Consider the following 12,087-nt stretch of genomic DNA (forward strand, 5'->3'; position numbering starts at 1 on the left):
GCCGATACAAAGTGGTTAAAGATGTTCGTAGAGGACGCCAACAAGAAAACCTACCACAGAACAAAACCACAAACGATTTCTGGCCACGACGATTGGGATAAATATTGGACACACTGAATAAAAGCAGTAACCGAAGTGCACGAAGGGACGAACATGGAAGACATAAAAAACCTTAAAACCAGAAGCATGCCAAAAGCCTAACTTCTAGCATTCCAAACGGAAGTACGCAAAACAGCCGAAACAGCGTTTCAGCTCAAAACAACCAGACATAACCTAGTGTCCCAGCTAAATCAACTTACGACGAGAACCTGCAAAAGACACTGAACTTAGCTACTTACGGCACGTCGACGCAAGGCAAACAAATGGCAACAGCGGCGGGCGCTTTTGGAACTGGCGGCGGCACCTATGGCGACAGCAGCGCCGGAAACGGTGGAAAGCTCAGGGCAAAAACAGTTGCCGCTCCAAACCCCTGTGTCTGCGCCCGCGGATCAAGTTCAGGTGCAGATCAACTATGCGGCAAAAATGTGAAGATAAGCACTCAATGTTCCAACGACAACACGGCGGCAACCGACAATAATCTGCAAGAGCCCCCCAAATACTGCCCGAGCCGTCCGCCTCTACAGCTAACAAGCTCACAGCTTCAAGCGCGGCTTCAAGCCATCGAACGACTGCTGCGGGTCCGCACGCCGAAGCCACTGCTGCGAGCCAGTGACGGTGACAGCTGCGACGGCACAACCAGTGGCGGAGTATGTTTCAGCGTCAACAACGTCAGTAGCGGAGGAAAAGAAGTGAGCACCGGGATACACGTAGTGTATAACAGTAGGTATGCGTGTGGAGCTAAATTCTAATACAAATACAATTGATCGGTGCCGAATATAAGTTGCAAAAACTGAGCATATACTCTTTAACAAATATATACCATAACAAAATCAAGGATTTACTTATATATTTGTTAAAGAGTATATGCTCATTAATAAAGTATCTTTTAACCGCAACCAAGTAGTTTAATCAAGTTTTTAAAGTTTTTTCTTTTATCACCTTCCAACTTTTTTTAAATATATAAGGTAATGAAATTTTATATCTTGAAAATTTCACTTTCACGATTGTATTCACATTTAGTGTTTTTATGCTCAAAGCTCTTCAAGATGATGAAGTAAATAGCATGACAAATATAACACATAACGACTCTAAAAAGCCTATAGTGTTTGTGTTTGTCGTTCAAACTCATGCAACTCAAGGATGGTGTAGGCTCATATTGAGTACCAAACTAAACAATGTTGAAAATTCCACAATTGCGATGGGAGGTTTGTACAGTCATATTAGAAGACCTAGATGAGTTATGTAATATTGATAAAGGCATGATGAAAATGATGAGGATGTTGTAAACCATTTGGATGGATCTGATGTTATAGTTAGTGATGGAAATAAGTATAAGAATGCTGTGGAATATTTTATACAAAATGGTGCATCTAATTAATGGAAGTTTAGTGGGGAAGATATTCACAAATATCATCTGCAGTGTTGTTATTTGTTTTTTAATGTTAGTCACAGAAACGAAAAGGATAAATATTTACCTCATTTGCTAAAATCATCTCCTAGTGGCAAATCCCATCTTAGTGGTGGTGGTGTGGTAGCACAAGTGTGGGCATTTAAAAACTTTGAATTTGCGTATGAGAAATCGCTTGCAGTAAATGACGAGTGAATGGTTGTGTGATCAAAGCATTTACAAGTCCTTACAGATGTGAACTGCTGTGCAGAAAAAAGGTGTTTTACAGAGATTTTTTTTGAGTAAGAGAATGATTGAACTGAATTATGAAGAGATATTTTTTCTATTTCAAATAATGGTGATTTTAGAGAGGACCCATTTATTCATTCAATTAACAGGGTAAGAATTTGCGTGTGAGGAGAGGGCAAAATTAATTTTGAAAAATCTCAGTTGGTATGTGGAGTTTGAAGGAAGAAAATTTACCGCTGACGAATTGGGAGAAATTCAATGTTACACAATAAATGGGGGTAAGTCGTAATTTGAATATGGAGGTATTGGTGGTGATGAGTTTAAAGGAGAGGATTGGTTTAAGCCTGAGAAACTGTAAAAATCACCACAAAAAACCGCTCACAAACTGAGACCCTAGCAGATCGCATCCCAGTCTTTTCCCCTTACTAAATGGTGACGTAGCCCAACTTCCTGCGGTGTAACGTCACAAACGCTCGTTTTTAAATCCAACAAACATTGCTAGGACAATAGCAACGCGTAATAGCAATATAATGATAAAAAATGTTACTAACGTTTGCTGCGACGGTGCTACTAATAAGGCGACCGGTGCAATCTATAAACGCAGGGGACAACGGAAACCTTTTTCTAGATCTCTGTGCACCAGTCGCATTACTGTCACGCAAAACCCCGGAGTTAGCCTCAACAAGCACAGCAGACGTTGACTTTCAGGAGATACTCAAATTGAATGCAACACTAAGCGACGACACATGGCGGAAGAAGTTTGAAAAACCACACGAGGGTCAGGAGAGGCCAAAATATAGCAACAAGGGGGGAAATGTCGATGAAATACGGAAACTGCGATGGGACGGTTGGACCAAAGCGGAATATGAGCTTGACAAGGAAAAAGAAAGCAAGACAATGATAAAGAAGGCGGCCATTGATGGAATCAGCGAACATGAGAAGGGACAGCTATCGGCGCTGCTCCAGCCAATTGCAGAAGAAGACGCAGCCGCAATACTGCAGCTAACATCGGGAGCATCTGCAGACTCTAAACTGACCGAAAATGCAGTAAAAAAACTGCTAGAAGCGGCTTACAGCCAAGGGGTTACGCAACTGTCGGAGCTAACGCTTGACAAGCTAAAAGAGAACAACGGAAACTCTGGCACGAGAACACTATTTTGCGTGGCAGACACCCCGGAGACAACCAAGGCTAAAACGTTAGCGGCGCTGCTTTATTGCATATGCGCAGCAGAAAGTACAGACGGCAGCGGCAACTTCAAAGAATGCGCGGATGAAATACCCGCGGCGCAGAGCACGCACGCCGACCTCGCCAATGCCGACACAGATACTACAGCCATAATCAATACATGTCCAGACAGCCCTTCGAGGGAAATCACTGCAAGCGAGATTCTGACTAGCCTAGCGACATTTTCGGGACGAGGCACACCCAAACAAGTCAAAATCATATTCTGCCAGCTGGCTAGCCAAGGATGTGCCGGACAATCGAGCTCAGGGCTGTGCATTGTCTACAAAACGGCCGCTAAAGCGGGTACGACGGCACTGACAGCGGCAGCATGGCGAACAAAGCTGGTAGAAGCAGCTGAACTAATCGCCGAGCAAAAAAGAAGAAATGCTGAAATAACGAAGACAACAAGCATGCTGGCGGATCTGAGAGAACAAGCGTTCAACCTACAACCGCAGCTCTAGTTGCATAAGAAAATTTAACAGGCCTTCAGCCGACTTACACCGAAAGTTCAAGCAATCGCCAGCACTGCCAAACCACAGCAAAAAGAAGAAAAATGCGAAGCGATAACAAAAGCGGCGCCATGCAAAACAAAGCGGCCAACCTGCGAATGGAAAGGCAAAAATGACGAGGATGAAGGTCCCCACTGCAAATTGAATACGACACATGTAGAACAACAAGCAACTCAAGCAGGAGAAACTGGAGAAACTGGAGAGAAAAAACAACAGATAAGTGTGGTGCGGCTGAAACTCCTGAAGAATGTGCTGCAGTCAAAGGTGAAATTCCGAAATATAAAAAAGCTGTTTGCAGTTGGATTGAAGGCAAGTGGAATGAATCGAGTTTCCTTGTCAAAAAAATTCTCTTATTGCTTCTTTTGTGAGTTTGCTGTTTTAAATTTTCCCCTCAATTTCTCTTTGCTGAAATTTTGATATATTTTAACACGTAAGTTACCCAGAAAATAATTAATTTTTCGTTCTGCCTAAGCGTGTAATCTTTTTGATGATGGCTAAAACTTTTCTCCTTTTTTTATTTTTAGGTTTCGGGTTCTTTTCAAAAAGGTTTTGGCATTTTCGAATTTAATTTTTTTTGTTGATTTTTCGTCCACCAACCCAAGCGCCGTAAACACAAAGAAGGCAGGAGAATAGATAGGAAGGAGAGAGAGAGAGAGGGCTAGGGTTATGATTTTTTATTTTTATTTTTATTTTGGTTTTTTTTACTAGCAGTGAAGCATCACGACATGAGCTTTTTCCTTTAGGTGTGAACTGGCTCCTTTTTTTGGCGCGTGATATGACCCTTATTTACCCAGAAGACATCTTTACCTTCATATTTTCCCCCTCCACCTTCGCATCGATTTGTTAAGCTTTTGCTCATTTTGCTCTTGTGAATTTCAACTTTACTTTTTGCGGTGCGCGCGGCTTCAAAATTATTACTATTATTATTTTACACTGGCGCGTGGCAGTTTCACTGTGCGAAACAATTTGCTTTCAAAGAGGAAATTAAGAGATCTAATAATATTTTGTGGATAGCGATTATCACGATCAGCAGTTAAGCAGTGGTTGCTCAATCAGGCTCCACCACGTCAGCGGCTGAAATCACTCAGCTGCCGGGGTCGCGTTTTTAACCTCAAAGTAGGCGATGGCAAAAAGTGCACATTGAGTGAGGAAGGCAGCAGAACAAGCAAACCAAGCAGGAGAGAATGATGGGAAAAATAAGAATGGCAAGACATGTGCCGATTTTAAGACAAAGACTTTATGTAAGGCGGCTGACGGTTCAAAAAAAATCAGGAAAGAACAAATTTTGTGGGTGGATAAGAGAGGATGCCAGTGAAGGTGATAAGGATTTCAAATGCCACTCTTCCAGTTTTATCGTCAATAAGAAATTTATTCTGATGGCTGTTGCGTTAATGATGTTTGTGGAATTTTAATTGTATTACTTAATTTTATGAACTTTATGATATTTCGCTATTTTGAAAGAATTTTCTATTTTTAGAGATTTGGAAAACTTTAAACACTCTTTCACGTAAATGTTCAGATTAGTAAATTTTTTGCGTTAATGTGCTCTTTCGATATCTGGTAGTACAGTGATAGGGTATGAAAAATGATTGGTAGTCTAATTTTTGTATATTTTGTTTACTTTGTGGATATTATTTAAAATTATAATAGCGTTGCAATAATAATAGGAGCGTAATGTGAATGTGTTTATTCATAATATAATAAAAGTGGTGTTGAAGGTAGAAGGGAATAACTAAAAGCAAGCACTGATGACAATAGCAGTAGTTCACTGTATGTAAATGAGATGGAGTGATTGAGGGTATAAGTAAAATTATTCAGAAAAATACAAACAACAGATAGGTGGAGAAGGAATGTACTCAGTTTCGTACACAAAGTGATAATGGTCATCATTAAACACAAAGAAGTGATAGAGGAAACACCATGGGACAACAAGGAAGAGGCATATACGAGTGTGCATTCTAGTTGTCTTCGCAACGTTATCCGGAGCGATAAAAGTAGTAGCAGTGAAGGAAAGGAAGAGAAAAGGAAATTTAGAGTAATAGAAAGGATTTCATTTCATCACACAGCAAAAGAAATGATGCAAGAGAATGTAGCGATGCTTTGAGAATCACTATAAATGAATAAATGAAAAGGGAGGTGAACCGAAACGACAAGGATATGGTTAATTGATATAACTATGAATGTCAATCAAAAGAAGCAACACAAAGGGATTGTGTAACTATAAAATAATGACAAACTCTTTTTCTCATAAGATATATTAAATATCCAGATTTTTGGCCGTGACTATAATGTTATCGAGAGAATTTGTTTAAAACTAGGAGTACTAATATGTTACAGGTTATTGTAAAATAAGAATTGACACACGGAAACTGTTTAAAATAGTGCATGCATGAACAATCGGATGAGGTTCATTATGTAGAGTGACTTGGCTCCGCAACTCCACTAATTCCATACTAGAATAGCGGAGAAACATGAACTGCACTCACGAATGTACAAATTTCATAAAACTTTTTTGCTATTCAACAGTCAACCCAGCTCATCAAGTAAGCATAAAGAGCGCATAAAATTATAATTGACACAAAGGTTACCGCCGCTGAGTAGCAGGCGCTGTAAAAAAAATCCAGGCTATGAAGGAGATCCAAAATAGGAATCATACAACTAGCAAGCGGTGGCGCTGTGGTTTTATTGGCAGCACATATGGACGGCGGAATTTGACGCGCATTAGCAGCATTGGCCAAGAAAAAAGTGATGTTTGAAATATGTAGAGGCTTTTAATGACTTTTTCTGGAAGTAGAAGCGTATATAATGTGGAAAATAAACGTGAATTTTATAGTTGTGATGTTGTATCCTTTAGTGTATTGTAAAGTTCCATGAATTAAAAATTGAAAGATAAACGCTACTCTAAACTATCTTCAGTTTTTGTAGTGAAAATCACCGAAATGTTTCATGTAATAAACATTGGTGCAAACAAGCCAATCGCCCGCAAGCTTTGATTATTTATTCTATTACGTCTTTAGCCGAGCTATCCAGCTTGAAAAACTGCCAATGACGCTGTCCGACATAAAGCAGTATCTTCCAGTACTAGCGGCGGTAGTAAAACCCATCACAATAGCTCACATCAAAGTGACTGGCAGCACCGACCAGACAGCTATACAACAGCCGTGCCATGAGCATAAATATCTGGAGCATGTAATAGAAAATTACGAAAACACAATCAGAGCGCAGAAGAACAGGAAAACTAAATTACAGCGTGACATAAAATTGCACACGCTCGGGGCCTGCAAGACAAAAGAAGAAAAGGCTAAAAATTAACATCATGCGATAGCAGCACTAACAACAATTCGACTTGCAAGGTAAATACAATCAATTAAGGAGTACGGTCAGCAGCCGCGGGACAAAATTGCCACACTAAGGCGCCGGCTAAGGAAGCTACAGGTGCTGCTAGCAAAAAATATAAAAGTGGCAATGGCTGGAGCAACTACAAAAAGGGCTAATACCAACGGCAACGACGTAATAGCATCGAGCCGTAGCTGCACAATAACCGTGGATGCCGCCCCTGACATGACCACACTTTGTGGCCCGGAAAGCGCCGTCGACGCGACGCTGAAATCGAACACTTCTGCACTTAAAAGCGCTAACAGCATGAAATTCACACCTGAAAACGCCTTCAGCATAAAACAAATGCATGTGAAGGTCATCGCGATAGTGACAATCAGTTAAATGCAGGCGTCAACATCAAATAAAAAAGGTTGCGGACAATCTGGGTTAGCAGGACCAGCGAGAGCTATAAGCGCCGGCGTAGCCCTCGGTACTTTCAACCAAGCAAACACAGCCCTCGACATCGAAAAGGCCTACATCAACGGTGACAGCGGCGCCGGTGGCTGCACACAAGACTCAGACGCCAAACCGTCAAGATTGATCGGCCACAAAAGCGAATACATACACTATGCACAACAAGGGTGATAAGTATTAAAATCCAAACGCTACTACAAGAACAGACACTGGACGATCTTTCAGGCGGTGCAGACATGCAAGCTATAGCGTTGGGAGTGTTAAAATGAAAACCTGCAAAAAGTATCAGCACAACAGCTGCACCAACAGCGGTAAAGGACTTACTTGGGATGGGTAAAAAAAAGTTCAAACTCAGTTTACCGAACCAATAAAAAACCAAAAACTTGACTACGACCCCGCAGACAACAACGGTGGTAAAACGCTCGAAGACCTGGCAAAAAACGACGCGTATGGGGCAGTCCTTGCCGTTTGCTTACAAGCGAACGGAACTGGACAAAGAAAAGATGGGGGTCCAAACTGAGAAACAACCACCAAACCAGGCGCCGAACCATAAACAACTAACTACGATAGAATAACTGACAAAAATCAATGCAACGAAAAGGATGGATGTGAATTCAAAGACGGGAAGTTCCAGCTTGATAATGGCGTAAAAGTAGAGAGTAACGGAAAAATAAGCACCACTGGAAGCAATTCCGTTCTAATAAAAAAGGCACCTCTTTTGCTTGAATGTTTGCCCCTGTAATTAAATTTCTCAAAGGTTTTTTTTAATTTAAGAAGTTTATAAAAACATTGCTATATTTGCTATATTTTGACACTTTTTTGTAAAGTGTGCAAATTTTAAAAATATGGAAAAAGTTTAAAGTTTTGTAAAATGTGTACGACTATAAAATATATGAGCAAAATCGTATGGTAGAAGAGTTTGAAAAACGGGTGCTATGCGAATTATATATTTTTTTGTACGATATTAGTTAAAGATATAATACTGTTAGGGTTACAATAATAGCTACAACTATATTGATATTGATAGGGAAGTGTAGTGAGTCTTTATACACTAGCATAATAAAAATAATAATAGAGTATTTTGATTGTGTGTATACAAATATTATAAGAGTTGTTACGACAAATTAATGCAAGACCAAAATTGCTTCACATAAAACAATGGAATTAACGTAATGATAGTAATTGAGGGAGTGGAAAAGAAGCCGTGAGAAGTATTATCAAAGGTAACGGTATGAGACAAAGAGAGAGGAAGATGAAATACGCACAGCTTCAAAAACAAACGAGACGATGGGCAACATCATTCACATGGATATGATTGAGGGGACAATCATGGAGAGAGAAAGCGTATTGTGTAGACAAAATGGAGTCGCTACGTTATTTGCAGAATTATAAACAGTAGTCTGTAAAGAAGGAATGTTAATATGAAATACAACAACAAATTTTGTAAGATCACAGTACCTAAGTTAATTATTCATAAATATGGAGAGATTGAGCTTTTAATTCACTCAAAAATTGGTAGATGGTACTGCTATTCCGGCAGTACCATCAGTAGTAGTTTATAAAGTTACGGTGATAGGAGTTTCATGAAGGAAGTGAATGATTGGGGTGAATAGACCATAAAACTAATAAAACTCTTAGAGTGTACGAACCCAGTACTGAAACTGGTTATTGCATTTAACATGGAATTCGGTGAAAGAGAAATGTGATCGAAAGTGTAAGCGCCAAAAGCGTAGTATTCAACATAGTTGTGGTTGAAACTTACTGATGAAACAAAAACCGTATATGCGTACATAAAGGTAAGCTGCGTATAATGAGTACGTCCCTTTCAATACATGAATTATAACAATATCAAGGTACCACTTACATGCGTAAACGTAGTTTCTTTTAATAAACACTTTCTTAACGTAACAAAATTTTATCTTATGGATTTATATAATTTTATAAGACATTAAAAACTTCTATTAGTACAGTAATAGTAAGTGATAAAGTGAATGAAGCTCATTTGTATAATAATGGTTCATTTTGTCCTTATTGTTATGTGTATTAGTGTGGCTGTGTTTCACTACAGCTTGAAATTTTCGTTGAGGATAAGCATATGCAATTTGTATCGCAAGATAATAGGAGTATTTATAAAAGTGTAGATTATTTTTTTGTTGCAGGAATACATTCCATAGATAATGATGAGAGATTCAGAAGGCGGAACTTACAGAGAGAAACTTGTTGGAGTTATCCTGAAGAGGCAACGAAGACAAATAATTTTACTGGGAAGTTGCTTATAGTATATGCACTTTCACCTCACACAAATAACAGTTGTGAGCTTAGAAAAATTGTTGAAGGAGAGGCAGAGTTATATCAGGATATTATTATTTTACCTGTTTGTGATTTAAATCCAACAACAAATAAAAAAGTTGGAGATGCCGATAATTGGGGCTGGGAGGCAGAGCTCACGATGAGTAGAAAAACATATTTGTGGTTCAAATTTGCAGTTGAGATATTTAAGCCAAGCAATGCCTATATAATGAAGGCAGATGATGATATTTTTATGAGGATGCCATTGTATTTTCAGTATCTCGAAATGTTGCCACGGCAAAAATTGAACATGGGGAGAACAATTGGATATTATAAAGATTTTAGTGATGATGTCACATGGCACACCATTGGTTATGCGTCCACACTATATAGGGATGTAGTTAAGGCAATTGCTGATTATTAACCTTTGAAAAAATTAGTAAAATCACAAATTAAATTCAGACACTTTGGAAAGTATATTGATTTTAGAGCTCTCAATGAGGATATTATGGTTGGCGAAATTATACGGAACAAATTGAAATTTTAGGGTTTACTAACAGTGGATGTAAAAGATTGTCATTTTGTAATGCATGTGAAAAGGCCACTCGAGAAATTTGTAGAAGAAAATCCTAACCTTATTGTTTTTCACCACGTAAACGCAGATGGATACATTCCGTTGAGAAGCCAACTAAAAGAAAAAATAAGGCTACCGGCCTACCATTCAAACTCGAACGAGTCGACAGCACATGGGCGGACTTTAGATGCCACAAATTGTAGTAAACTAAGAAGTAAAAGCACAAACGCTTAAAGAAAACGACCATCCAAAACGTTCAATTTATCCTATGATGTCCCTAAAACTCCAATTTCCAAACCAAGACGAAAGCGACCGAACTTAACTCAACATTTCGGCTGAAGAAAATAATAACAGAGGACGGACAAAAAAAGCGAAATACACCGATTTAATCCCCCTTTTCCAGCTACAGGGGCAAGACCATGCGAACCATTAAAAGGCCTTTCTTTATCTGTTTGTCCTTGGTAACGCTGCTTGGATGAGCAGCAGACGCGGCAACAAGCGCTGGAAAAAATACCGTCGAATATCGCGCGCTATGCCACCTCATACAACTAGCCAAACAAGCACCGCCAGCCGTCATTGAAGTAGTGTCTGCCGCAGCTGACTTGACAGAAATCAAAAAACAGAACATGACGTGTGCAGACCAGCAATGGAAAGACAGATTCAAGGACGGCGGCGAAGGCACAGCGTGGAAAGACGTCAAAGCGCAGTACGAAAGTAAAGATTACAAGACCCACTGGGCAAGCGGATGGGAGGCGTGGCGGATAGCAAAGAAAGGCATTATAGATAACGACGCCAACAAACAATGGCTTAAAGACAACCAGCCGCCCACAGGAGCACAAGGAGCACTCTTATGCAGACTGGCAATTAAGCCGCTGGGGGACGCTGCGCTTTTTCACTACAACCTATACGCAACAGCGTATAAATCGGTGGCTCAAACTAGGTCGATAAAGGCAAGGAACTACCTTCTAGGAGCCTTGTACGGAGCAGAAGCCAAAGAGGCAGATGGCTCAAGACCCAAACGTCAAGCTCTAGCGGCAGCAGACCGGGATGGCTCCGCATGCAAAACCAACAATGCGGGCAAATCACTAGAAAAAGACCTGGCCTGTCTTTGCCTCGGCTCAGCCGTCACGGAAACCGTAGTGTGCATACACGCGCAATTAAGCAACTACTGGGCCAGTGGCAACGGACCGGACAGCGGACTACAAGCCTTGCTCGCGAAATGCGCCGAGGTCAATCCAGGACCGGTCACGCCGACCAGCCTACGGACCGCAAGCAGCAATCTAATAAACCTGATCGGACGCCACACAACCGCCGCAGGCGGCGCATCGAGCCTAGGAAAAGACACGGACACAAATTGCGACGGCGACCCGGAAAAAATGTGCGTTGACTACTCGACATACTTCACACGCACATCCACGGCGGCAGGCAAGCATATACCATGGTTGGTCCAAGTTTAAGCTGCGATTACTGAGCTCAGCGAAAGAGACAAAGATGTCGAAAAATGGCAAAGGAAGCAGCTAGTCTAAGCCAAATTCTTGTGCAAGCGAGAAGTGCACAAACCCTGGGCCAATTTACTGGCGAGCCACTCGAAAACCAACCCAAAAGTGCTTTGTCGGAAGCCAAGAAATCAGCAACCTGCGATGGCCATAAAGCAAACAAAACATGCACAGAAAATTGTTGCAAATGGAAAGGAACAACGGAAAAAGATGGAAAGTGCACAGTAGATAAAAGTAAAGGTACAACTCAAACCAATACAGGAGGAGGAGATGGAGCTGCGGGGACAACAGAGAAATGTAAAGGGAAAGAACAAAAAGACTGCAAATCTCCTGATTGCAAGTGAGAAGGTGAAACTTGCAAAGATTCCAGTTTTCTCCTCAACAAGAAATTGGCTCTATTGGTTTCTGCAGCATTTTTGGTCTTGCTTTCTAAACAAATTTTCCCCTCAATTTCTCTTTGCTGAAAT

At 40.5% G+C, this 12,087-nt stretch overlaps 4 pseudogenes across 4 annotated transcripts; all 4 read left to right on the top strand.

Moving 5' to 3' along the window:
* The first annotated feature begins 1,195 nt into the window (after nt 1-1,195).
* TEOVI_000123100:pseudogene lies at nt 1,196-1,675 on the top strand (annotated as a pseudogene). The gene has a single exon. A coding segment is annotated over exon 1 (480 nt).
* Nucleotides 1,676-2,281: 606 nt separating this feature from the next.
* TEOVI_000123200:pseudogene lies at nt 2,282-3,711 on the top strand (annotated as a pseudogene). The gene is given in 2 exon segments: nt 2,282-3,673; nt 3,676-3,711. Coding segments are annotated over 2 exon segments (1,428 nt in total).
* Nucleotides 3,712-9,779: 6,068 nt separating this feature from the next.
* On the top strand, nt 9,780-10,324 carry TEOVI_000123300:pseudogene (annotated as a pseudogene). Its single transcript is given in 2 exon segments — nt 9,780-10,247; nt 10,250-10,324. Coding segments are annotated over 2 exon segments (543 nt in total).
* Nucleotides 10,325-10,603: 279 nt separating this feature from the next.
* On the top strand, nt 10,604-12,048 carry TEOVI_000123400:pseudogene (annotated as a pseudogene). The gene is given in 2 exon segments: nt 10,604-11,620; nt 11,623-12,048. Coding segments are annotated over 2 exon segments (1,443 nt in total).
* The last annotated feature ends 39 nt before the right edge of the window (nt 12,049-12,087 follow it).

Source organism: Trypanosoma equiperdum (genome assembly GCF_001457755.1).
Source record: "Trypanosoma equiperdum strain OVI genome assembly, contig: ctg_328, whole genome shotgun sequence".
NCBI classification, from domain to species: domain Eukaryota; phylum Euglenozoa; class Kinetoplastea; order Trypanosomatida; family Trypanosomatidae; genus Trypanosoma; species Trypanosoma equiperdum.